This window comes from Panthera uncia, chromosome C2 (assembly GCF_023721935.1).
Source record: "Panthera uncia isolate 11264 chromosome C2, Puncia_PCG_1.0, whole genome shotgun sequence".
Taxonomy (NCBI): Eukaryota; Metazoa; Chordata; class Mammalia; order Carnivora; family Felidae; genus Panthera; species Panthera uncia.
This window is the reverse complement of record NC_064810.1, coordinates 137,236,668-137,262,098: the sequence shown is the minus strand read 5'-3', so window position 1 is coordinate 137,262,098 and position 25,431 is coordinate 137,236,668. Positions and strand designations below refer to the sequence as shown.

At 43.4% G+C, this 25,431-nt stretch overlaps 2 protein-coding genes across 4 annotated transcripts in view; both read right to left on the bottom strand.

The window, feature by feature from the left end:
- Window positions 1-7,567, bottom strand: part of UBE2E1 (ubiquitin conjugating enzyme E2 E1) — an 81,825-nt gene extending 74,258 nt beyond the window's left edge. The window contains exons 1-3 of one of the 3 annotated variants that reach the window (XM_049628880.1): window positions 7,381-7,565; window positions 6,057-6,241; window positions 1,890-1,940 (exon numbers count right to left, since the gene is read on the bottom strand). In XM_049628880.1, the coding sequence (XP_049484837.1) occupies window positions 1,890-1,940; window positions 6,057-6,208 (203 nt within the window). In that variant the 5' untranslated portion in view covers window positions 6,209-6,241; window positions 7,381-7,565. Of the gene's footprint in view, window positions 1-1,889; window positions 1,941-6,056; window positions 6,242-6,278; window positions 6,389-7,380 lie in introns of those variants that run through there. The other 2 variants (XM_049628882.1, XM_049628881.1) reach the window with 2 other exon arrangements.
- On the bottom strand, window positions 6,314-22,712 carry LOC125921658 (uncharacterized). Its single transcript, XM_049629222.1, has 5 exons — window positions 22,628-22,712; window positions 20,230-20,289; window positions 20,018-20,079; window positions 7,208-7,466; window positions 6,314-6,933 (listed from the first exon to the last, which is right to left on the bottom strand). Exons 1-5 carry the CDS (start codon window positions 22,710-22,712, stop codon window positions 6,314-6,316), a joined length of 1,086 nt encoding a protein of 361 aa, XP_049485179.1.
- Between the last annotated feature and the right edge of the window lie 2,719 nt (window positions 22,713-25,431).

Sequence of the window (25,431 nt, the reverse complement as noted above, 5' to 3'; positions counted from 1 at the left end):
CTCACAGGTTTCACCCTAAAGGGGTAATTAGGATGGATTTCTAAGGATAAAAGTTCTACATGTTCAGCAGCACAAATCACACAGAAACTCAGCTAAAATGGTGTGAAACTAAAGTATATCTATCTTATGTTTTAAAACCCTCAAATTGCTTACAAAGCCATCGTTTGTTTTTTTTTTTTTTAACAATTTTAATCTTTATTTTTGAGAGAGAGACAGACAGACCACTAGCAGGGAAGGAACAGAAAGAGAGGGACACACAGAATCCAAAGCAGTCTCCAGGCTCCAAGCTGTCAGCACAGAGCCCGACACGACTCTCGAACCCACGAACCGTGAGATCACGACCTGGGTCTCAGCTTAACCGACTAAGCCACCCAGGCGCCCCAGAAATCCATTATGTTTTGATAAATGTTATTAGTTTTGAAATCATGCTTTAAAAACCTTGTAATTTCATCAGCTAAAGTCGTCTGAACTCACAAGAAACACACACACTTGGAAGAGACATGATACCAAACAGGAGCAGTAACCACAACAGCACACACCTACCACGGGAAATGCCCAAGGATTCAACACAACCAACCAAAGGGAACTTTAGGCTTCAATCTGAACAATAATTCCACTAAAATAAAAAGATGTCACAGCCCTAACCCTTACCCATTTCTCCACTTTCTCAGCAGTGTGAAAAGATTCTTAAAAGCCATGAGAAAAAGTGTTAAGAATAATTAAGTAGTTCAGTTACAAACAGTTTAAGAGTCACGACTTTCTTTACTAACAGGACAAAATTTTACCAAATATCCCACACCTGACCAACATTAAGAACATATACAACCAAAATGCCAATATTAAAGTTTCCATTAACCATACATTAGAAAGTTCAGCATTAATAAGCAAAACATTCCATTTAGTTTTCAACTTGATATCTCCACATACTTCTTTTAAACTGTGTGTGGCCACTGAATATTTTCTTGTTGGTAACTTCTTCTACTTCTACCTTTAAGTTTAGAACACTACTGAAATGTCACATCCCATTCCAGTACTACTCCTGAGAACTGAGAATTAGATTGCTATACTTAATTTTTTAAACTATGGGAGTAATAGAATTGAATTAATCCCCCTTAAATACATGACTCTACTACAACATATAATAAGTCCTTCCTCAAGTCACTGTTGATTTAATAAAATTCAAGTCTTCCACCTTGCCTCAACAGTATCACAATGGCTATTCTAAATAAAATGAAGTGACTAACAGGGCTCTGAAAAGCTGGTATCCAATTGTCTTGAAACTGAAACACACATATGTATACAGTCTGAAGCAATTTTGAGAAAAAACACCCCTACCAAAGAGTTAAATCTATCAAATTTTTTAAAAAACCTTTTTAATCAAAGCCGCAAATTATTTCCTGGTCTGCCAAAGTCCAACACAAAATTTGTATATACAATGAAATAAGTTTGAGGATCCACTGTGAGATTTAACTCTATGCTATATTAGCTTAATAGAGAGCTTGAATAACAGATCGCGACAACAAAGCAATTTTCTAAAACAAAATGTACCTGAGTATCTAAAAAGGTTTTACATGATCCTTAATGACATATCCAAAATCCACCATCAGGCAAATGTACATCTTTAAATTCATTTTACAGTTCTGTTTTATATATGTAAAAGCGTTCACGCCAGATAAATCCATTACTTCTCTTCAGCATAGCCCTGAAACTGTCAGAGACTCATCAAAACATTACTCTCAGGTTAATCAATTTCAGCGGTTACTTGATGGTAGCACCAAAATAAGCATTCACCAAAAAATAAAAGCAGAAATTTTTAATAACAAAAAGAAAACTCCCAAGATAAAGATTAGAAGAATTTTAAAAAGAAAAAAATGTGAAAGGAAGCTCACCTGCAGTTAGGTGGAGGGTCTAAAGTGATGTCTGCCAGTTCCTTCTGAATCCTGGAGTCAGGGAAGTGAGAGAGAAACACAAGAAACATGAAGGCGTTGGTAGCCTCCCACTGGTAATGCACAGGTCTGGCAGATAACTGGGTTGTGTTCTAACTGCCTGCCATGATAACTGGGTTCTACCGAGGGAGGAGGAAAGTACACATCAAAAGCTTCAGGTCCGTAGTTTAGAAAAAACTTTTTTCCCACCGCAGTGAGCTGGCGGTCCGGGGTCTCTTGTGATCATCTAAAATGTTTCGGTTCCAGTCCTGCCTCGCACACTAAAGCAGTTATTTTTCTCGGGGTTTTCCATTTAGGAAATAATTGTAAAGCTTCTCACTCGCCGACTCGTTTTCTAAGTTGCATTAGAATGTGCCGGGACACATTCACTTCTGCGCTGCACGTCTTCTCCCCTGGACCGACAAACGCAAGCCGCCGCGCGGGTGGGAAGGGCTCGCCCCCGCCCGCCCCTCTCCCCCCCCCCCCCCCCCCCCCCCCGCCCCCCCCTCCCTCCCCGGTCTCTGCCCGGGTCACCCAGGCACCTCGAGCGCCCTCCGGCCCGCCCTGGCAGGGCGCCCCCGCCAGGCCGCCCCGCGTTCTCAGTGACGAAGCCAACATGGCCGCTCCCCGCGAGGCCCCTCGGGCCCTGACTGACCTGCCCCGCGTCGCGGGGTGCCGGCGCGGCGCAGGCCGTGCGCCACAAGGCCGCCCTCTCCGCTGGGCCGCCCCGGGCCGCCGCCCCCCGGGCTTCCCGCCCCTAGTCCCCGCGCGCCCGACGACTCGGGCGGCGCACCCCAGCCCAGCGGGTGAAGTTGCGGGCCAGGGGTGGGGAGAGCCCGCGCCGGGGCTCTCCGCGACTCCCTGGCTCGCCTCCACCGCGTCCCGGGATCTCCAGCCCCGACGCCGAGCGCGCAGCCTAGGGCGCTAACACCCCCGCCGACCCCTCCAGCTAGGCCAGACACCAGCAGCCGGCCCGCACAGGTGCACCCGGCCTCTGTCCCGCACACCGCTCGGACTCTCGGCTCCCCCTTTCCGGACCTGCTTTTTCCCGGACATCCTCTAATTTTCCTTAGGTCTGTCCCCTTCCTTCTCTTCCTTCTCCATCCCACCACGGACACGGAACCCGGGACCCCTCCGCCCCCCCCCCCCTTCTATCTCCTCACCAACCCACGACTTCACAAAGAGCCCCATCCCCCACTCCTAGGCCGACGCCACCAGTTAGTTCACACCAAGCCCTGGCCTTTGTCTTCTGCTTACCTAGGTGCTTAGAGCATCAATTAATACGACAAAGTTTGAGGCCTTTAAGTGTCTTCCATCTACTAAATGGTGCCTTCTATTTTTATAACCTTTCTTGCTCCTATCACGTAAAACCCTAAAGGGCTATGTTACAACTTAAGAATCACACAGAGGCAGCACAGTAATAAAAAACTAAACACACATTCTAAAGGCGATCAGAAATCACAATGAATAACTTTTCTCTTTCCAAAGGTTTTCTGAGCTGGCTAGATGCAATGGAGAATAGGTTTTAGAAGGTAGTGTTTTTTCCAAGTGTAAGTAAAGAGAAATTAAGGGTGGTGATTGGGGAAGTTCTTTAAACCTTCCTATTGGAGGACATTTCCTGTCCCCTACAAATCTGGTCAGTTTTAGGAAGCTGTTTGCTCACTGTCTTTAGGGACATCTACTTATCTGCGTCCTGCTAAATTCTTTTGCTACCAGTAAGCATTTCAGTTCTGAGATCTTCCCAAACACCCCTACTGTTTGATTCGTTGTATGTTAGACTAAAACTTTGAAATTCCAGTTTCCTGATTCTTTATCTGCGTCTATTGAAATGACTGTATGTTAAGACCTAGGTATATAGGCAAAAATAACCTCCACCTGAGCACAACTTGTATAAAAATACCTACTGACCTCACTTCTCCTTGTCAATACCAACTCTACCATAAAATATTTACTGAATAGTTACTTCTTTAATACCTAAAAAGCATAATACCAACAGCTTTACCAATTCACCCCCGCAACAAACATTTGCACCATTTCCAGAATTACTGGCACAAGATTTGTGAAGTAACTCATATATGTTCCACAGAATAATTCTTGTCCAGACCACTCTCAGTGGGGGCATTTCCTCTACCTGTGGACTAGAAACGAAACCACTTTCCATCAAATATGTAGTTAAGTAACTTTACGTCTGCCAATTCAGGCTTCTTTTTTATTCTATCTCCTGCTATAGTGCCCCTTCCAAGTCCACGGGCAACACTCACCTTCCAAGTCAATGTATTTCACAGAGCAGCTTCTACAGGGTCCTACTAACATTAATTTCCCCCTTATTTTTTCCTGGATACACTGTTCCTCTCCATTTTTTGCCTCTACTATTAATCTTAGCTCTGCTTTAACACTCCTTCAGCAAGATGTCCAGGGAGCTAAAATTGATGTTAACTTTACAGGTAAAATAACCCTTTGTAGCTTTTCACTTTTTTTTTTTTTAACACTTACTATCTCTTTCCCAGGCAATTCCAAAAAACTTAACTTACTTAGAATAAATGGACAAGTTGTGTCTAATGAAAAATACACCTCAGTAATCTGCTGACACAAAGGAGGCTATTTTTTATCTGACACCTGTGCTTTTACCCCCAAATATATTCATGTGTGCCAGGGATATCCTGGTGCACAAAAAATACTAATGACCTAAAGCAAATATCCTGCCTTAGGTCAGGTCAAAAGCTGCTCCAGCATGGATCAGGGAGCACAGCTACTGCAGATGGGGGTGGAAAGGGGTAGGAAGTTGGGGAGATTAAGGAAAGCCCCATCTAAGGTGGGCAGGGTAGATGACAGGTTCTGGGAGAACCAGCACGGGCTCATCAATGAGGGCCAGTTAGAACTCCTGGGAAGCTGACCTGCACTCAAACCACCACTCTGAAAATAAGAACAATCCTGCTAAGGCAATTTTGCCATTTAACCCTAGACCTCTACACTATTTAAGCTAAAATCACTCTTTCACCCTCCCCCCCATGATTAGGTCACCAAAGCACTTCACCAACTTTTCAGATTTCTGGGAGAAAGAACAAACTTTCAAACTCTGAGTTCCACAGGCTCACTACTCAGTGGAGAGATCTAAAGACTTATATTCCATTTTATTTTACATTCCTTTAAGAAAGATACCCCTATTTAACCCACCATTTGTATTCCTTACTATCTTTCTGGTTTGCCACTTTAAAGTTTAATGACTGTCCACCTGAGAGCAGCAGGATTTATGAAAGGGCACACGGGTTCCCAGGAATGTGCTATAGATTATTTTAAGGGTCATGGGGATCAGAGAATATTATTGAAGGATGCTCGAGGTAAAAAAGTAGCTTCTTCTAGAGACATAAGAGGAAAAGAGTAAAGAAGAGTCACTGGTTGACTTCAGCTTGGAAAAAGAACCAAAGATTTTTATAGCATAAGAGAGGAAATAGCATGGAAAAAAATGAGTCTCCCTAAAATCTGGCAAATTGGAAGTTTTAGAAGAGAAAAAAAAAAATCCCCCAAATAACCTAGAATACCCATTTTACATCGTTTATTGCCTCAACTCTCCCAATCAGAAGAACCTCTTTAAATTCCATCTGAAAACATCTGTCTCCACCTATTAAATTTTTTACTCCATTAATAGGAATTATTTATTCCTTATGCAGTTTGTGAAGAAAGCTCTACTCAAAAAAAGATCATACATGCAACAGGTGAGGAGACAAGATGGTAATAGAATTCATTTTGATAGAATCGTCCGGGCAAGTATTAGTAATTAAGTAGGATGACAGCCTTGACAAGGGTCACAAGCTAGTGATTAACAGGACAAGTAATCTGAAATCAGATTTGGGGGTCACTAATAAAAGTAACAAGGATTCTTACAAACTTCAGCCAGAAATGGGAGAGGCAAGCCACAACAGCTGCACGTGGAAAACGATTAAAAGAAAAAAAAAAAAAAAACAGAAGCAATAGAGTAAAATAATTAAAACTTCCAAGACCCTTTTTTCATTTTTAAGAACACACAAACCATGAGGAGCATTCAAGCGACCCCTCATTGGGAGACAGACCAATTGCAGCAAGAGGCAGTTCGGAAAATAGGAAGCCTAGGGGGATGGGGGTGGAGTACGGTACCTCTTGGCGCTGGTAGAGAGGAGTTTGGAGTTTTTGCTCATGCTGACTTTACTCTCCTTCTTCTTGGGGGTGTTTGTTTCTTTCTCGGTTTGCTGGTTAGAGGACGAAGATGAGGAGGAGCTGGTGCTGGCCCTCGAATCGTCATCCGACATAGCGAACCCCCCACCCCACCCCGCAAACAGCCCCTGCAAGGGGAGGGAAACAAAACAGAAACACACAAACCATGCAGTCAGTATAAATAAGGAAATCGGGTGCTGTCAGGAGGGCTTCGGCCAGGGGTGCACCGGCTGCCCACCGCCCAACACTCGTTTCTCAAAGTCTACAGGCCCATTAAGGCTTTTGCAAATCGGACGCGGCTTGTTTATTTTTGGCCCCAAGTGGGGGACGCGGTGGGAAAACGGTCCGGAGCAAGGCGAGCGGCCCCTCCCGCGCCCCCCGGGGCTCCCCTCGGGGCTGGGAGGGGAGATGCCGAGCAGCCGGAGGAGGGCAGGGCGGGGGCGCGGAGAGCCTCGGCGGGGCAAGGAGGGAAGGTCCCGGCGGTGTGCCGGCCTCGGGGCTGTTTCTGTCGGCTTTTCGGGGGTCGCGGAGGGCGGGTGGCCAAAGCGAGACAGCGGGGGCCAGGAGTGGAGTTCGGCGAGATCGGGAAGAGAGGAGGGGCGGAGAAGAGTAAGAGAGGAAGCCGAAACGGGGGGACGGAGGCGGGGAGCGGGTGCCCGGTGGGGGAAGGGAGAGGCCGGCGGGGGGGGCAGGGACGACGAGGCCCGAGGCCCCCCGGCGCCGCGCCCCGACGCCTCTCCCCGAAGGCCGGTGTCTCGGCCGCCCGGCTCGGGCTGAGGGGCTGGGGCGGGGGTCCCGAGCACACGCCCGACTGCCACCCCTGGTGGGGGTGGGGCGAGGGTGCGGGGGGGGGGGGGGGGGGGGCCCCCCCCGGGGGGGAAAAAAAAAGCCCCCCCCCCCCCCGGGGGGGTTAACCCCCGCGGCCCCCCCCCCCCGGGGAAAACGGGGCCCCCCCCCCCCCCCCCCCCCCCCCCCCGGCCCCCTCAGCGGCCAGTGGGGGGCTCCCAGGGCAGCGCTGACAGTTCGAGCCACAATGCCCCCCCCCACCCCCGACGCGGGCGGCCCCCGCACCCCACGCGGCCCGGGGTCCCTACCCATCCCCCGCGGGCGGGCCCCGGACCCCTGGGGCTCCTCGGCCCCTCTCCGCCCCCCCTCAGCCCCGTGCCCGGCGGTCCGGGCGGAGCGGGTCCGGGGAGGCGGCGAGGGGTGTCCCCGAGGCCCGGCGACGCGGCCGGGGGGCGGCGGGAGGCGGGGGGGATCCCCGTACCTCTCTTTGTGTCTGGCTCCTCCGTGCCGCCGCGGCGGCTGCTGCTGCGGCTGCGGCTGGGCCTGGCCACTCGTGTCTCTCTCTCGCTGGGAGAGAAGCGGAAGTGCAGCAACAGCAACTATTAAACAGGCAATGGCTTCCCCCAGCCACACACGCTCGCACACACTCCTCCTCCTCCTCCTTCTCCTCCTCCTCCTCCTCGCCCTTACCCCTCCCCCACCCGGCCCGGTCCCACCCACCCGCGCTCCCCTCCCCCTGCACACCTCCGGGGGGGGCGCGAGGAGGACACAGGGGACCCCGGGAAACCCTGCCCCTCCCCACCCACTCCCCCACACCGCCGCCGCCTCGGGACGCCAAGGAAGGGGGCGAGAGGTGGGAATTTTCTCTCAAGTGGCTTGGGGACCTGGATCCTGGGTTGGAGAGGGGAAGCCGTTCCGAGATGGGGGGCGCTGGGAACTGTATGGAATAGGGTGGCCACGAGAGGAAGTTCTTTCCAATAAGGGCTTTGGGAAAGGGGGGGGGTGACAAATTGGTGGGGAAAGTAGTAATTTGGTGGGAAGGACTTTGGACTAGAGAATGCAGTGGAAACGCCCCCTAAAAAGTGATCGGTTTAAGGGGGAAAAAGAAATCCCACAACAGGGTTTTCCTTTGAGCTGACACTGGCTTCTCCCTCTGGCAATTTACCTGCTAAGAGCACAGGTCGGTTTAGGCACGCCTGTGAAAAAAATCTCAAAAGTAGGAGTTTTCTGCTCAGGCACGTGCAATTTTACAATTTTATATTCTTCTGGTCACTTTTTATAAAAAGTGGTGGTGTTTTATAAAAGTGATAGAAAGGATTCATGACAGGTAAAACCAACGTGTAACAGGCTTACAAATGTGAGAAATCACTGGGAATAAACCCTTTACTACTGAATTAAACTGGATTTAGAATTTTTGGTGTCAGCTTACTTCAAATAGAAAGTTTCATTTTTTGGAAATTTTAAATCAAAAGTTTTGGAACTCCAGTACCTGCTTCAACAATACAAATGCTATTCAGCTAATCTTTGTATCTTTAGAATAAGCAATCAGTAATTCTTAACTATTCCTGCTTAGTATTTTTACCAAGATTAATTTTTTTAAGATTAAGCCACCCCTCCAAAAAAAAAAAAAAAAGATTAACCCCTCAAATTATGATTCGTTTCTCACTGTCATTTCAGTTGAAGGAAACTGAAGATGTATATGCAATGCCACACATATAAGGTCTGGTACATTAAGGAGACCACCATGTCAGATTTCCAGGAGCCATTCTAAATGATCTCATTCAAATTGCCGTCCTTTATCATGGCAACAGTGACTTCAGTTACCACAGGGAAACACAACAAGGTGATAAAGCTTACGGCATATCCACTAACCTGGAAAACAAGCCTTCTTACCACCCACCTAAAGCCTTTCTAGTCCTCAACTTTAAAACTCCAACTTTATCATGATTCATAAAGTAATATGTGCATGCTTCTTAACCCTTACCAGGAAACCTGTATCTACCAGGAATTGTCATAGAATCAAGAAGTCCAAAATGTGGGAAAAATTTGTAAGTCATCATTTCAGCCTCCAGCCTCCTACCTTCAGACAGAGCTATCCCTCAGTCACTCAAATACATAGAAATTTTGAAAGATCCCCACACATGTGTTTGGTTTAAGGAGTCCTGGTAGAATATATATAGTTTTTGAAATGACATTCCCTGTTCTATGTTATTTGAAAACAGCAACCAAAAAAAATCTTTCTAAAACCAGGTTGTATATATTTTGTGCTTCTGATGAAAAATACATAAGAGGAAAACAATAAGCAAATGTGAAATTTTCATCCCAACCGAGTTGGGATGAAGGAAATAATCTAAAAACAGTTATTAAAATTGAGACTTCCTTTTACAAAAGTTTGAGTTTCTGATACTTTAAAATCCATGTACACACTATGAGTACAACCAGTAAAAAATATATATATGTATAAAAAAGAGAGGGGCGCCTGGGTGGCTCAGTCAGTTGAGCGTCCGGCTTTGGCTCAGGTCATGATCTCAGGGTTTGTGAGTTCGAGCCCCTCATCGGGCTCTGTGCTGACAGCTCAGAGCCTGGAGCCTGTTTCCGATTCTGTGTCTCCCTCTCTCTCTTGCTCCTTCCCCGCTTGTGCTGTGTCTCTTTCTCAAAAATAAACATTAAAAAAAATTTTTTTAAAGAAGAGAGCTGGCAGAGAAGACAGGAAAATAAAATGTTTGGTTCATTGATATGGCTAGGACAGTGGGTGAATTTTTTCTTTATTTTTTGTTTGCATATATCATATACTTGGATACTAAATATAACAATATTTAAAGAAAAAAACCAAAAAACCTGAAAACGATAGTTGGTGTTTCACTGTTGATGCTTGGGTTGGACCCTGGGGAAATAAATCATGTAATTGAAGGGCTCCTTCTCTATAAGTGTTTTCCCAACCACCAGTCTAGAGGGATACTAGCCCTCTTTTGTGTTACTAGTCCTTATCTCTAACCCTGGCTAGTGCTTTATGGTTTGAGAATGACCTACTGAGGGGGAGTTAAAAACCCCAAAATGTTTAGAAAAGAATTCACTGCTCTCAAAGACTAATCATTACATCAGCTCATTTGAAATATACAGTTGTCTGAATCATAAAAAAACTAAAAGTTCATTTGCAACCTTCCAGTTTTACATATTAACTACAAGGCCTAAAGAGTTAAATTGACCTCTGTGAGCCTCAGTTACATCATCTATAAAGAGAAAGACTACCTGTGCTGTACCCACTGGCAGAGTTGTTAGAAAAAACAATGTGTATTTAAAATAAGGATGGTTTGTTAGCTGTTATGCAAAGTAAATTATTAATAATCCCACCCTGATACTAATTCTCAGGAATTTGTTAGGACATTGAGTCTTTAGGACTTAGAATTGATGACAAATATAAAAAACCTCCTAAGAGAAAGAAAGAGTCAAGGAATAATAGAATTTTGTTTACTAGAAGGGGCCTAAGATATAATCAAGTTCAAATTCCTCATGTTCTAGGTGAAGAAATTAAGACAAAGCCTGTAGGTCTTGTTCAAGGTCATGCAGCAAGTCGGTGGCAAAATTGTGGTTTATGGCTCATGCTGACTGCAGATGATTTTGTCAGTTTTGTCAATTTGGGGGCGGGGGGGGAGGGGCGGCGGTAGAGGGGGAAGCCTCAGTTAAAAAATGTGTATTGGGGCACCTGGGTGGCTCAGTTGGTTAAGCATCCAACTTCGTCTCAGGTCACGACCTCACCGGTTTGGGAGTTCGAGCCTCCTGTTGGGCTCTGTGCTGAAAGCTCACAGCCTGGAGCCTGCTTTGGATTCTGTGTCTCCCTCTCTCTCTCTGCCCCTCCCCTACTTGTGCCCTGTCTCTCATTCTCTCTTTCAAATATAAATAAACATTAAAAAAATTGTAAACAAACATTAAAGTATATATTAACATATGTATTAAATATAACGTATACATTATATATTAATATATATATTAATATACAATATATGTATTAAATATAAAAGAACTCTATGGGCTCCTGGCTGGCTCAGTCGGTGGAGTGTGTGACTCCTGATCTCAGGGTTGTAGGTTTAAGCCCGTTGGGAGTACAGATTACTTAAAAATAAAATCTTAAAAAAAGTCAGATAATATTTTCAAGACCATATTAACAATCAAGACAATTGGGAAAGTGAAAAAAAGGGAACAAGTTAAAGAATCACTGCTTTTATAACATTTACTTAAGCCAAATAATGACCACCACCAAAGTTCCCATCTCCCCATTCTGAGAAAAATCCTTCTTGTTTGTTTATTTCATATTTATGGATGCATCTTAAACAGGTAATACATTCTCATGCTATATTGTTCTAAAGAAATCAAAAGGTACACCTGGAAAATATCCCTCTGCCCCCCCCCCCCCCCCAGCTCTATGGTTGGCTATGCTAACACAAGCAAATGCATACATATACATTGGATGCTTTGATAGGAATGCTCAATTTACATTTAAAAGATGCATCCAGTTACCGATGCCCAAGTGGTGCAACACCGTGATATCCCCGAGCTTTGAGAAAGTAGGCTTCAGTTTTTACTAATGCCTATTCCTGATTCTCAGAATAATCCAACTCTCTTCTTCAAGCCATCTTTAGAGTATTAAGTACTTTTAAGTAGAAGCACTTGAAGATCAAGGTTCTGACTGATCCCTAGTAGGTGAAATGATATCATTGATTCAAAAGAAAGAGACCCTGTCTAACTTTTGAGCACTCCTATTTTTGGCTTGTTGCTTAAATTGAACTTCAAGTCTTTCATAAAGCTGACCATTCTCTTTGGCCAATTTCATATCTAAAGAATCGTCAAACAAATTAACACTTGTTAATAAGGGGTTTTCAACTTACCTTGTGGCTGGATAGAAAGGATTTCCTTTTTCTGTCAAAAGAAAAAAAAATCTTATGTTTGGAATTTAAAAAGAATTTCTATAAAGACTTTCTGAAAAGATGGACTCACTGCAGATTTCAGGCCACTTGTTTTCTTTTATGATGCTCCTTTGCCTGAAAAATGCCATTTCTTATACAGAAAGATAAGGAAGTTTCGAAAAGAAGGGTCAATTCCATGAAGCCTAATGAGATCTGGGGCTTTTATCTTCAATTTGGGCCATTTTTCTGTAGGCCTTTTTTTAAAAAAAACACTGATCCCTTTGAAGGACCCTAAGCATTGTTAGACTTTACTGGTCTTAAAGGTTGCTATCACAGGAAGCTGGAAAGAGCTAAATTATTTTTTTCTACCACATGGAGGCATTGAACAACCATGTGATTTTCAAAATTTACCAAGACTTGATAAGAGTCTAGTGCTTTCTCAGGCAAGGGCAAAAAGGTTTGTATGATGTTGGCAAATAGATAGCGCTTAGTAGGAAAGCATTCTCTCAATTTATAATTTATAATCTCCTCTGTACAGCCTATTCTCTAAATAAACCAGCCTTCTTCAACCTCCTATACATTGATACCATAAGGACAGACTATATTGAAATATACTGGATTGCAATTCAACCAGTTTTGGTTCATTGATCTATGAAACCTTTTTTAAAACTTATCACTTTTTCATGGGGCACCTGGATGGCTCAGTCGGTTAAGCATCCGACTTCGGCTCAGGTCATGATCTCACAGTTCGTGGGTTTGAGTCCCGCATCGGGCTCTGTGCTGACAGCTCAGAGCCTGGAGCCTGCTTTGGATTCTGTGTCTCCCTCTCTCTCTGCCCCTCCCCGACGCGTGCGCACGCGCGCTCTCTCTCTCTCTCTCTCAAAAATAAATAACCATTAAAAACATTTTTTAACTTACCACTTTTTCAGTTTACTAAAATTTGGGAGGAATGAAATAGTAGGGAAAATTACTTTTATTTCATGCTGTTAATTATCTATTGAGAAACTTTTTAAACATCATTTCCCCCCGCAGTTCCATGGTGTAGCCAAATCTATAGCCAAGGATCCAGTTTTGAATCCAAAACTTACCTCAATAATTGCAAAACCCCAGAAGCAAGAGGCAGCAAAGATACCAATCTTGACTTGCTAAGCCTACATGAAAAGTTCTGTCTTTGCAGAGGACAGTACTCATGTCTCAGCCACAAATCAATTAATCAACAAATATTTATTAATTGCCCTGTGTGTACTAAGCACAGTGCTGGGTGTCTTGGCAGATGTAAAGAAGTCTAAGAGGTACTCTCTGGCCTCCAGCAAGGGCCAGGGGAAAAGGGATTATAACTAAGCCTTGAAGGACAAGTAGGACTTGGGTGGATAAAGAGGCATTCACAGGGATGGAAATGACATTTAAAAAGTTAGAGGGAGGGGCCCCTGGGTGGTTCAGTTGGTTAAGCCAGGTCAGACTTTGGCTCACGTCATGATCTTAGGGTTTGTGAGTCCCAGCCCTCCATGGATCCTCTGTCCCCCTCTCTCTGCCCCTCCCCCTCCCTCTGTTGCACCCATGCTCTCTCTCTGTCTCAAAAATAAATAAACTTTAAAAAAATAATAAAAATAAAAAGAGAGAGAAAACACCAGACTCCAAATACTTTATTATTAAAATATAAATATATATATAAATCATAGAGTAGAAAATATTTTATTATTAAAAACTTATAAAATAATGAAACTGGACTTTGTTCTTCAGAAATGTCACTGGCATGAAGGACAAAGAAAAACAAGATTCCAGATTAAAGGAGACTAAAGAAGCATGAGAGCTAAACGTAATATGTGATCCTAGACCAGATTCTGTACAGGATGGGGCAAAAAAATTTGTAAAAGACAGAATTGAATCCATTGAAAAAAATAGAGTATGGAAGTTAGATAAAAGTGTTGTATCAATGTTAAATTTCCTGAAACTGATAATTATACTGAGGATATTTTTGTTTTTAGGAAACACACACTGGGACATTAAGGGGTAAAGAGGCATGATGTGTGTAAACTATTTAAACAACTCAGAAAAAAATTAACAATGTGTGTTGGGGTGGAGGTGGAGAGAGAGTGGGAGGGAGGGAACAGAACCAATGTGCCAAAATGTTACAAATTAGTGAATCTGGGTAAAGGTGTGTGGATGTTTTCTTTATTACTTGTATGATTTTCTTTAAATTTAGAGAAACAATAAAGTGCTTCTGTCAGAGGGAATGAAATGGAGAAATTACTAATGCATTTCATATCTGTATTGTTTTATTTCTTAAAATAAGTGTGCATTACTTTAGTACATTAAAAAAAATTTTTTTAACGTTTATTTATTTTTGAGACAGAGACAGAGCATGAACGGGGGAGGGTCAGAGAGAGAGGGAGACACAGAATCAGAAGCAGGCTCCAGGCTCTGAGCCATCAGCCCAGAGCCCGACGCGGGGCTCGAACTCACGGAACGTGAGATCGTGACCTGAGCTGAAGTTGGATGTTTAACCAACTGAGCCACCCAGGCACCCCAAATACATTTTAAATCTAACCACTAAATCTTTAAAAAAAATTTTAAATATTTATTTATTTTTGAGAGAAAGAGACAGAGTGTGAGCGGGAGAGGGGCAGAGAGAGAGAGGGAGACACAGAATCAGAAGCAGGCTCCAGGCTCTGAGCTGTCAGCACAGAGCCTGACACGGGGCTCGAACTCATGAATGGCGAACTCATGACCTGAGCTGAAGCTGGACGCTTAACTGACTGAGCCACCCAGGCATGCCTACCCACTAAATCTTTAAAAGAACAAAAATATATGGGGAAGCAGAAAACCCCAAGAAGTGATTGGGGTGCCCACAAATAAGCTAGTTTGGTTGAAGGACTCAGAAAAGTTGATTGGATGACAGAAGAATGAAAAGTGGGTACCTTGACTTTGCAGAGGGGCTTCATGGGGAGCTAAGAAGCCTGGATTTCATTACAGGATAAAAAGGTACCAGGGAAAAACATTAGAGACATTTTAGCCTAAGGGGTATTTTAAGAAGATTAGTTTGATAGAAAAGCCAGAAAGGAGAGAAAGGAGTCAGGGAAACCAGGAGGAAGCTATTGAAGAGTACAGGCGTAAGGAAGCAGCTCCAAATTCCTAATTCTCTGAGCTTACTTTAATTAATCACTGTTTAAAACTCTGTGAATGTAAGTCCCGTGATAGCAGAAACTATGTCTGCTTAGAACTATGTAGTACAATGCTTAGCACTTAGTAGACACACAATAAAAAATTAACTGAGGTATGGAAAGAAAACCATCCTTGTCTCTAATAGTACTATTTTCCCTTTTCCCACCTCCTGTGATGTTCCATCATTCACATATGTATGATTACACTACCCAGCGGTCTGTTGGGGCATGTGGAATCTGTGTGGCTGTTCCCAGGGGAAGTGACCCGAGGGCGAGGCCTAAAGTGACTCCCAGGCCCCAAGGGCGGACAGGAATACAGTGTTGACATCAGAGTTACAGAATTCCAATTTGGAAGAGCTCTGAGATCATGAGATGTGCCCTGTTCTATTGACAGATGAGGCAACTGAACACCAGAGATGCAAGATGAGTTTTTGGAAATCAGGCAACTAATTAGCAGCAGAACGAAGCCCTTTTCCTTGGAAGAATCCAAGTGGACTGTGGAAACTTATAGAATCTACATGTCTACCCCTCAAACATGGAGCAACTGACAGAGGCCACAGAAGCCAGAGGTAACGCCTATGAAGGCAAGCATGCTCATGTTCTGTCTACACAGCACTGCTTTCTATGGCTCTGGGCTGTGTCAGAGTCTTTGATATCCATTCCACATTGTATATTAGACTGGACCCAGATTTACTACTCAAACACACACACACACACACACACACACACACACACACACACACACACCCCTCTTGCTTCCTAAATTACTCACTGAATTGAAAGCAATCCTGAATCTTACAGTGCAATGGTGACAGATATTTGCCCAGTGTGATTGTAAGAATAGAAGTGGAGATTCCTATATCCCCTTCTTTATCCCTGACTTTACTCACCTTGAGAAGTCTTTTTAGATCTTGGTGAAGAGGAAAACCAGGAAAATGGTGGGGCATGACCACTTTGGCTTTGTGGCTGAGGTTACACCCATCAGCACTGGCTTCCCACAGGTTGTCTCCCAACCTGGGCTGAAAGTTGGAGAACATCCTTGCCCCGTTTTCCCACTGCTTCATTCTTCCCTACTTCCCCATCTAAGGGACGAGCATGGTTCAGGGCAGTTAAGAGATTGAACAGACCTGTTTCTATACCTGCACTGCCACTTACTAGCATGACCTCTGGAAAGTTCCTCAATCTGCTGAACCTTTGTTGTTGCATATGTAAAACTGAAATAATAAAGCTCACTTCATAGGATCTTTTGAAGGTTAAGTGAGAAATGTCTGTAAAATGCTTAGCCCAGGTGCCTGGCATGGCCCAAGTGCCCAATAAATGGTAGCTATCATCAGTTGAATCTAATGTATTTTTCGAGGCTCAATTCAGCGACCGCAGACTTTCTTTGGCTGTTCCAGAGTTAATAAACTAGAAGAAAAAATAAATAAATAAACTAGAAGAGTAGATGCAGATAAACCTCAGTTATATACTATTTTGTATTGTTTTCTTTCAGTTAAGAAACCGTAAGCAAAGGGAGGGGAGGACCCTTGCCCTATTCCAGCTCCAGCCCAATGCCAAGCTCTTGGAGCCGAGTAACCACCTGTTGATTGATCGTTACCGTGGCAAGAGCCTCCGAAAGAGCATGAACAAACAAGTCAGAAAACATCTGGGTTTTGCCCAGAAATGTTGCTCTCTAAATGAGTGAGTCAGAATGGCCCAAGTATGTGACACTTTCACTTAAATTGTTTGGAAAACTGTCAGGTGAAGGGTCGTTTCAGAGGATTTGTGTCTATTACACGGAATTCCCTTTCTCTTTAGATGGATGCTTAGTCCAACCTCTTAAAAGTGTTAAATGAAGAGATCTAAAAGAAAACTGCTGTGGACAGGTTGGGATTTCCAAAGAAGTTTAAAACACGAAGAACCTCTCTGGGAAATCTGTCAATCACAGTGTGGGCAAGTGTGGAAAATGTTGGTGAAAATGTTTAGGCTCCTTAACATGATTATTTTCCCCTATAAGATTTGCACACTGGACTCCCAGAAGCAATAAAACCATCGCAATCACTTCTTGTCTGAAAAAGTCATTTTCTGCAACATCGGCTCAGGTTTTTAGGTCCATTCTAGGGGCAAGATTTAGAACTGCACGATTTGAGGGAATATTTGTCCTTTTCTTAGAGATCTAAATTTTTATTACATTCAGGGATTGAGAGCCATAACTTGTCTATGAAAACAATTTTTTCATATAATTACATAAAGATTTATAGTCAGAAACCCTCGAATATTGCCACTTATGCACAGCTCTGGGTCACTCCTTGGCACCACTGTGTCCTTGAGCAATGTAGGTGGGGAGATTAGGAGTTTTACATTCCAATATTTAGAGTTTATTTAGTTCCAGTTGTGTCTTAGCTTAAAATAAATCCTTGGGTTAGTGGGTTGGTCTAAGAGGTATATATTGAAGATGTTATTTTTGGAAACTGCTAGAGAATGAAATGAAAACTTGTGATATTCCTTTGAACTTGGTTTGAAAATAAAATACAGATTTTATGAACTTGGAGGTGAAGACATTTACTCTCCTCAAACTGTCTCATTTGCAAATGAGTGACTTAGAAAGCCCAGAGCCCAGAATATGGAATTCCAATTCTATAGGTTTTTCTTAGCTCTGTCCCTGTGTATGGATTGATCTTTCCCCAAATCACCAACCATCCTCTTCTTAAAAAGAAAATCTGCATACAGCTCCAGTGTGTTTATATTATAAACACACTATTATTGAAGGCATCTCATTGTTTATTTATTGCACATCTAAATGTTATATAGGGCCCAAACTAGATAATTCAGGTTTGGCCCTCTATAGGAATGGCTAGCAAGGATTTCCTTACGAGTGTAAGGTGTTTTTGTTTTGTTTTGTTTTGTTTTGTTTTGTTTTGTTTTTAATAGAGGATTTTTGGCTGTTTCCTTATGAAACATACATGAAATTCCCAGTTGTGTAAGATGTGAAGGCAAAGCTGTGCCATATGTTACTGTCCCTGAGAGGACATTTGGATGTGGTACTGTGCTGTCTCTGAAACAACTTTGATTGTTTGTTTGTTTGTTTGTTTGTTTAACTCCACCCCTGATGTGGGGCTTGAAGTCACCACCACAAGCCAAGAGTTACATGCTCTATCCACTGAGCCAGCCAGGCACTCCAGAACAACTTTAATACTTTAATACTTCTGCTTTTTTTTTTTTTTTTTTTTTACGTTTAGTTATTTATTTTGAGAAAGAGAGAGAGTGTGTGTGTGGGAGAGGGGCTGAGAAGAGGCAGAGAGACAGAGGGAAAGAATCCCAAGCAGACTCCATGCTGTCAGCACGGAGCCCACCATGGGGCTGGAACCCACAAACCGTGAGATCATGACCTGAGCCCAAATCAAGAGGTGGAAGCTCAACTGACTGAGCCTCTCAGGCGCCCCTACAGCTTCTGCTTTCTAAAAAGTCTCCTTTTGTTTTATTTGTTTACTTTTTATTAGGAAAAATTTCAAACATTCATAAAAAGAGAAAGAATAGTGCAAAGATCCCCATATACCCACCATACCACTCACATTCAAGAATTGATAGTATTTGTCATATTTACTTTATCTTTTTTTTGTTGCTATATCATTTACAATGACAGACAGCAAGACAATTTGCCCCTAAATCCTTCAACATGCTTCTTCAAAAAATAACCATATACCACTATCACACCTGACAAAACTAGCAATAGTTCCCCGCTATTGTCTAAATATTCCATACATATTCAATCCTCTAATTTCCTTTTAGGTTCAAATCAGTATTCTATTAAAGACCATTAAAGTGCTTTTGTTTCTTCTGTCTCTTTTATTTATTTATTTTATTTTATTTTTATAGATTTCATTTCATTTTTTTAATGTTTATTTATTTTTGAGAAAGAGAGAGAGAAAACATGCAAGCAGGGGAGGGGCAGAGAAAGAGGAGGAGTACAGAGGATCTGAACCAGGGTCTGTGCTGAGAGCAGAGAGTCCCATGCGGGGCTCGAACTCATGGACCATGAGATCATGACCTGAGCTGAAGTCAGAGGCTTAACTGACTGAGCCACCCGGGCACCCCTGCTTTGTCTTTTTTTAATTTAGAACAATCCCCCAACTGTTTCACCTCTTTTCCCTTTTTATTCCTTGTGGCATTTTCATTGAGTCATTGAAAAGACATGCCAGTTTGTATTGTAGAATGTTCCACATTATGCATTTGCTTGACTGTTTTTCTTCATAGTACCATTTAATATAACCCCTCTACCGTTTGTATGCCCGGTAAATTTGAGGTGTCATAGAAAGCTGTGATTCATTCCAGTTAAACCTTTTTGGCAAGAGAGTCAAGGAAGTCACAGGTGACACTGTACCTCCCGTTGCATCACATCAGGAGGCAGTGAACTCGTCCCTTAAAAGGAATCTCTTGAGAAGCAGAAACGTGTACCATTTCACGTTTGTCTTAAAAAATACCACTGGACCAGAACTGTGAATGTCATTTACCCTCTCAGATCCTCAGTTCTCTTATGAGAGATAACACCAATACTGACTCTCTAACTTCACAGGGTTATGGTAAGGACCACAGGAGAAAATAATGGTAACAGCACGAATAACTACCATTTATTGAGCAATCACTATGTCAAGCCCCATGCAAGAGTTTTCCATTTACTGTTCCGGTTAATCCTCATGCTAACCACAAGAGGTAGGCATTATTATTAGCATTTCTATTGTGCAGGTGAGGAGACTGAGCACAGAGAGTGAAGCGATTTGGCACAGGTCAAACCACTGTTAGGAGGAGGAGGAGGAGGGACGCAAGCTCCACCCCCCTGACCGCAGAGCCTGGGCAGGAAATCACCGTGAGTACTACACAGAAGTATCAACACAGAAATACCAGTCGTTGTGTTAGGAGACTGAGAGGATGTTTTCTGGTTTTGTTTTTTTCTTTTTCTTTTTTCAGACTTTCACTGATGTTATTCTGTCACTTTCATATCCACGAAATGAATAGGCATTTACAGGGGAAGATGTACAATATGGATATAAAACAACAATCAGAATCATTTATTACTTACCTGCTCTGGTGGTACTGACAACAGAATAAAAGGAATCACATCAACAATAATAAAAACTTTGCCTAGAGGGAAATAGACATATGAAGTAACACCATAAACAGATATTCTGTATTTTCTTTTTTACGATTCTACTCGTTTTGTCCCATTTTACTTGACATATGGCTCACTTCATAAGAATGTTTAAATATTGATTTCCAAATAGCTTCACTTACTTGGTCCTAAAACAATATTAACAGACCATGTAGCTTCCGGAAGGATCTGTTCTGCTGTTTCTGTAAAAAAAAAAAAAAAAGAAAAAGAAAAAAAGAAAAGAAAAGAAATGTTTTGGTTTTCTCAGCGTGTTTGAATCAAGAGAGTTAGTTGGTCCCAAATATACCCAAACATACCCAAACATAATGACCATATGATTTCTTTTTTAAAGGCTATGATTAAGGCTACCTTTAAGAGGCACGGCCATCAGTGAGTCCTCTGAGTGAAACCTTTCAGATGAGCATCTGTCCTCTCCAAGGTGTGAAATCACATTTGGCAAACAGCTTTCTAACCCCCAGAACGCTCAACACGAGACCCATCATGTTTTATGTCTGCACACAATAAAGATAGCTGTGTAAACTGAGTGTACTCCTCAAAACATCTTTGCCACTCAAGTCACTAGGAGGTTTTTCCCCTGCCTTTCCATTCTGCTTCAACTATCAGATATAACAAAATGTTTATTTTTTTTAAAGTTTGTTTATTTTTACTAATCTCTACACCCAACATGGGGCTCAAACCCACAACGCCGACATCAAGAGTCACACACTCCTCTGACTGAGCCAGTCAGGCACCCCAGAGATACAAAATGTTATTTGGTAGCTGCGATAATTCTCACCCTGGAAATATTTATTATATTTACATAAAAGCCAGTAAGATCTTTGAAATAGATTTAAAAATATATACATGAACCCAATGTGGGGGAGGGACACCAAAATTATAGCAAACAGTGGTAAGGTAACTATATCAAAAAATCAAAAAGGTATAATTGTCTTTTAACATACCTGGATGGTACTAAAAAGAAAAAGATGATTTCAGGGCGCCCGGGTGGCTCAGTCAGTTGAGCGTCCGACTTCAGCTCAGGTCATGATCTCACGGTCTGTGAGTTGGAGCCCGGAGTCGGGCTCTGTGCTGACAGCTCAGAGCCTGGAGCCTGCTTCCGATTCTGTGTCTCCCTCTCTCTCTGCCCCTCCCCTGCTCATGCTCTGTCTCTCTCTGTCTCAGAAATAAATAAATATTTAAAAAATTTTAAAAAGGAAAAGATGACCTCTCAAAAATCTCACATAACCTATTTCCACTCCAAAGTTCCTAAAGATGATCTTTTGGGGGGGGGAAAATGTATGGATTGCTTACTATGTCTTAAGCACTTTACTTGCATGATTCCATTTAATATCTGCAACAGCTCTTTAAGGTAGCTGCATTTATTATCACCTACTTACAGATGAGAAAATGTAGTCTTACAAAGAGGTAAGTAACTGTGAGCAGTTACACAGATGTTAGGTGGCCGAGCCAGAATTTAAACTCAGGACTGACTCCAGAGCCCAACCTCCCCAGCTATCCCCAGATGACAAGAAATAATGACTGCAATTTTCCTCAGCTGAATTTCAAACCCTAAGAACGTGCAAACTCGTAACCGAGTAGAATGCTTTGCGCTGAACCTCGAACAATCCAACAAGGGAAACGGGATCGCAAAACGCAGCTTTCGAAGCGGGGACCCAGAGTCACATTTCCTCACCAGCAGCAGCAGAAGATTCTCACCACTCCCCGGTGGGGGGACGGTGGGGGGAAGGCTCTCCTCCCCACCCTCCTGAACAGCCTGTGGACATTCTTCTCAAAGACTCTCACAGCCGCTCTGGCATCCCTCCCCTTTCTGCCTCCCCTTCAAAGCTCTGGTGGTCAGTGCGTCTTCTTTCCCATCCTCTGGGGTTTCACCCAGCAGCCAATCAATAAATATTTGTTGAATGAATAAATGAATGAATGAGTGAATGAACAAACAGCTGTCAAACCAGTCACAGATGGAAAAGTACACAGAGGTGCATAAATAGTAAGCTGTTTGCCCAAAATAGCCTCAGCTTGACCAGAAGGTAAATCTCACCAAACTTCACCGTTCAGTTGGGGAACATTTATGTATTCTGTGTTAGATATATATTATTTACTTCCCATTTCGTACTTGGTTGCCTCACTGTTAGTCAACACTTCACATTCTGTGGGATTGGGTCCAGTCACCTAATCTTTGATCCTTGTTTTCTCAATTATAAAATGATGCTCTTAAGTCATACCTCACGGGTTGTCCTAAGGATCAAACAAGGTCACATGGGGTGGGGCTCTGTGAACTGTACAGTGCTTTCTGGTGCTGTCATCATGGGGCATTTATTGGCCCCTGCTATTTATTGTGTTCATCTAGTCGGTGGGGGGGGGGACCTAAATGTGCTGTACGAGAAGGGTGGTGTTGTGGAAAGAATTCAGGGGTCCCTGATGCCCCCCACCAGAACAAAACAGACTATAGCCAGAGAAGGACTTTCATGAAGCCAGTCTCCCATGGGTGGACCTATGGAGCAAGGAACGCCAGCAGCCACAACACACCCTCAGGGAATCCAAGAAAAGGCCCCTGGAAGCCCCCGGAAACCTTTGGAATCTCCTTGCTCTTCTTTATCTCCATCGCAGCCATTGCCACGCTTTGGCCAAGACTCTGTCTAGACTGACAGCCAACAGCCAGATAATAGAATTAAGCCATTCAGTCACCCTGGAGACAGTCATCACTTACAAAAGAGCTGGGCTTGAGCACGTGGCCAGGTGGGCACGTTCCAGTAACCATCAGGAGGCAGTGTCCCACCTCTCCCTCCTCTTCCATCCTTTATGGGGGCAAAGAAGAGGAAAACAAAATTCAGGTGACTGGTCTCTGATCCATCCTAATTAGTCTCTTCCTCTTTGTTGATCTTTACCTGAGCAAGTGAGACAATCAGCATTCGCCTAGGAAGCTCTGCTCCTCTGACGCTGGGGGATCTCAGAGAATTAACGTAATGAGGCAGAAAGTGCGTCAGTGGAACAGGGCTTCTTTCGTGGGTCTTCTTTACTTCCCCCTACTCTCTCCTCCCCCTTTGCTCTTTGCTCCCTGTCACCACCCTCTCCTTCCATCTGTGTTAAGAGGAAACCGTTTGAAGTATCTGTGAAACAAACAAACCGACCCCCCCCCCCTTTTCTTCCTTCAAGGTTCTTTTCACTAATTTTTAAAACTGAAATTTTCACAGAAAATTATTTCGGTGGGTTCAGGAACATAAATTTTAATACTCAGCCCCCAAGCAAACATTTCAACCAAAGATCCCTTACCTTTTAAAAAAAAGTGCAAAGTAAATTTCTGTAGCAAAGAAAGACCTAGTATTTTCTTGGGCCTTCTTGCAAACAGAGGCCCCTTAGACAATATTTACATCTATGTGTGGGTGAGTTGAGACTGTGCTTGGGGCAGTTGGAATAAGAGAGGCATTGATAGATTCCAGTAAGGCTGGCGGATATTGAAGACTAAGTAAGGGTGGTGTAACTCGGGGAACGAGGACTGGGTTTGTGAAAAATGTCTAACATTTACTCAGCACTCGTGTGGACCAGGCACCGTGCTAAATGCTCCACAGATAACATCTTTTCATTTTACTTTCATAACCACCTGTCAAAGTAGACGCTAGCATTCGTGACTCACTGACAGACGAGGAAACGGAGACACTGAGAGGTAAGGCACCTCCCAGCTAATCACTCATAGAGCCGGGAACCTAACACAGGCCTCGGACTCCAGACCCTGCCTCCTCCTGTGTGGTCTGTGGACCAGCAGCACCAGGCACGTGTGCTAATCTGCACCTTAGCAAGGGTGATGGGTGCATGCATTCTAGTCCTGCTCAGGATTTACCACTGATATTGCTGCCCCGAGCGCGCGTTCTCATTCTGAGCCTCCCGGGACCTGATGTTTACCTTCCTGAGGCTCAGTTGCTCATCAGTAAAATGAAGATGGGCTGAAGATCATCGCTGAGCATTCAAGGAACTTTACCAGCCGCTTTACAAAGGTCTCTAGAGGCTTTTTGAAGTTTGAGTAAACGACACTCCATAAGCGGTAGCAATAATTAAAAACTAATTTACAAAAAGTTCCTTTTGAATAATAATACTCAGTATGGGAAATTTGGGAAATGAAGAAAAGGTAAAGGAAACACAAAAATTCTCCTGTGAATCCACTATCCTGAGGTAACCCGAGAAACATTCAGTTGTGTTTCCTTTCCGTATTTTCTCTTCACATGTGTGTGTATGTATAAATATACTTTTTTTTTTTTTTTTTTTTTTTACCAAATAGGGATCATTCTATCTGTATGTATTTGCATTCTGAATTTTTTCTCTTCATATTTACATGGTGGGCCTGTTTAAAATACTTTAAACCAGCGAATACACAAGCTGCTTTCCAGGGATCAGTCTCTGGATCAGAAAGTTCTTTCCATCTAGTTTTGATTCCTTCCACTGGAACTTAAGAATTAAGATTAAAACTGCCCTGTGAAGCTGAAGCTTCACACTGTGCACTGTGCACTGTGCCCTGTGCACTGAAACTGATTTCAGTGGTAGACCCATGTGTTGGAGAGAAAGCCTTGTTGGGGGGGTGAAGACAGATGAAGGAGACCGCCAGGGTTCAGTGGCTTTGGGGCCCTGCAGAGGACGCACATCCATGCTGGGACACAGAATAACAGGTGACATCCCAGCTGTGCAAACTCCTTCACAGTTGGAATTATCTGGTTTTGTTTTGCTTTTTTTTTTTTAAGTCTCTGTACCCCGGTGCTCAGAACTATGCCTGGCACATAGTAGGTATCCAGTAAATCTGATGGATGAATGAATGGATCAATTAATGAGTTAACGAATGAATAAATGAATCAGCGGAGGAGATGGACGGCTGCCTAATGATATAAATCGAATATCTCCTTTCACTCCCACCTTGGCCCCAAACATGTCCTCTCTATGCTTCAGGTTCTACCATGAGATTATTTCTTTACAGCAGTCTTCAGAGGGTGTATTTTTTTTTTGCATTTATTTATTCATTCATTCATTCATTCATTCATTCAGAGAGGGGGGAAGGGGCAGAGAGAGGAAGAGAGAGAATCTCAAGCAGGCTTCGCTTTGCCAGCACAGAGCACAGAGCAGGGCTCAAACTCACAAACCGTGGGATCATGACCTGAGCCGGAATCAAGAGTCAAACGCTTAACAGACTGAGCCACCCAGGTGCCCCAGGGGATGTATTCGCTAAAACAAGCATCCCTGGGAGGACTACCTGTTTCATTTAACAGCCTTTGCAAATATGCTGACGCTGGGATTTTAGGAAAGAGTTTTCCTACAGTTTGCCAGTCAATAATATTCTAGGTAAATCAGCT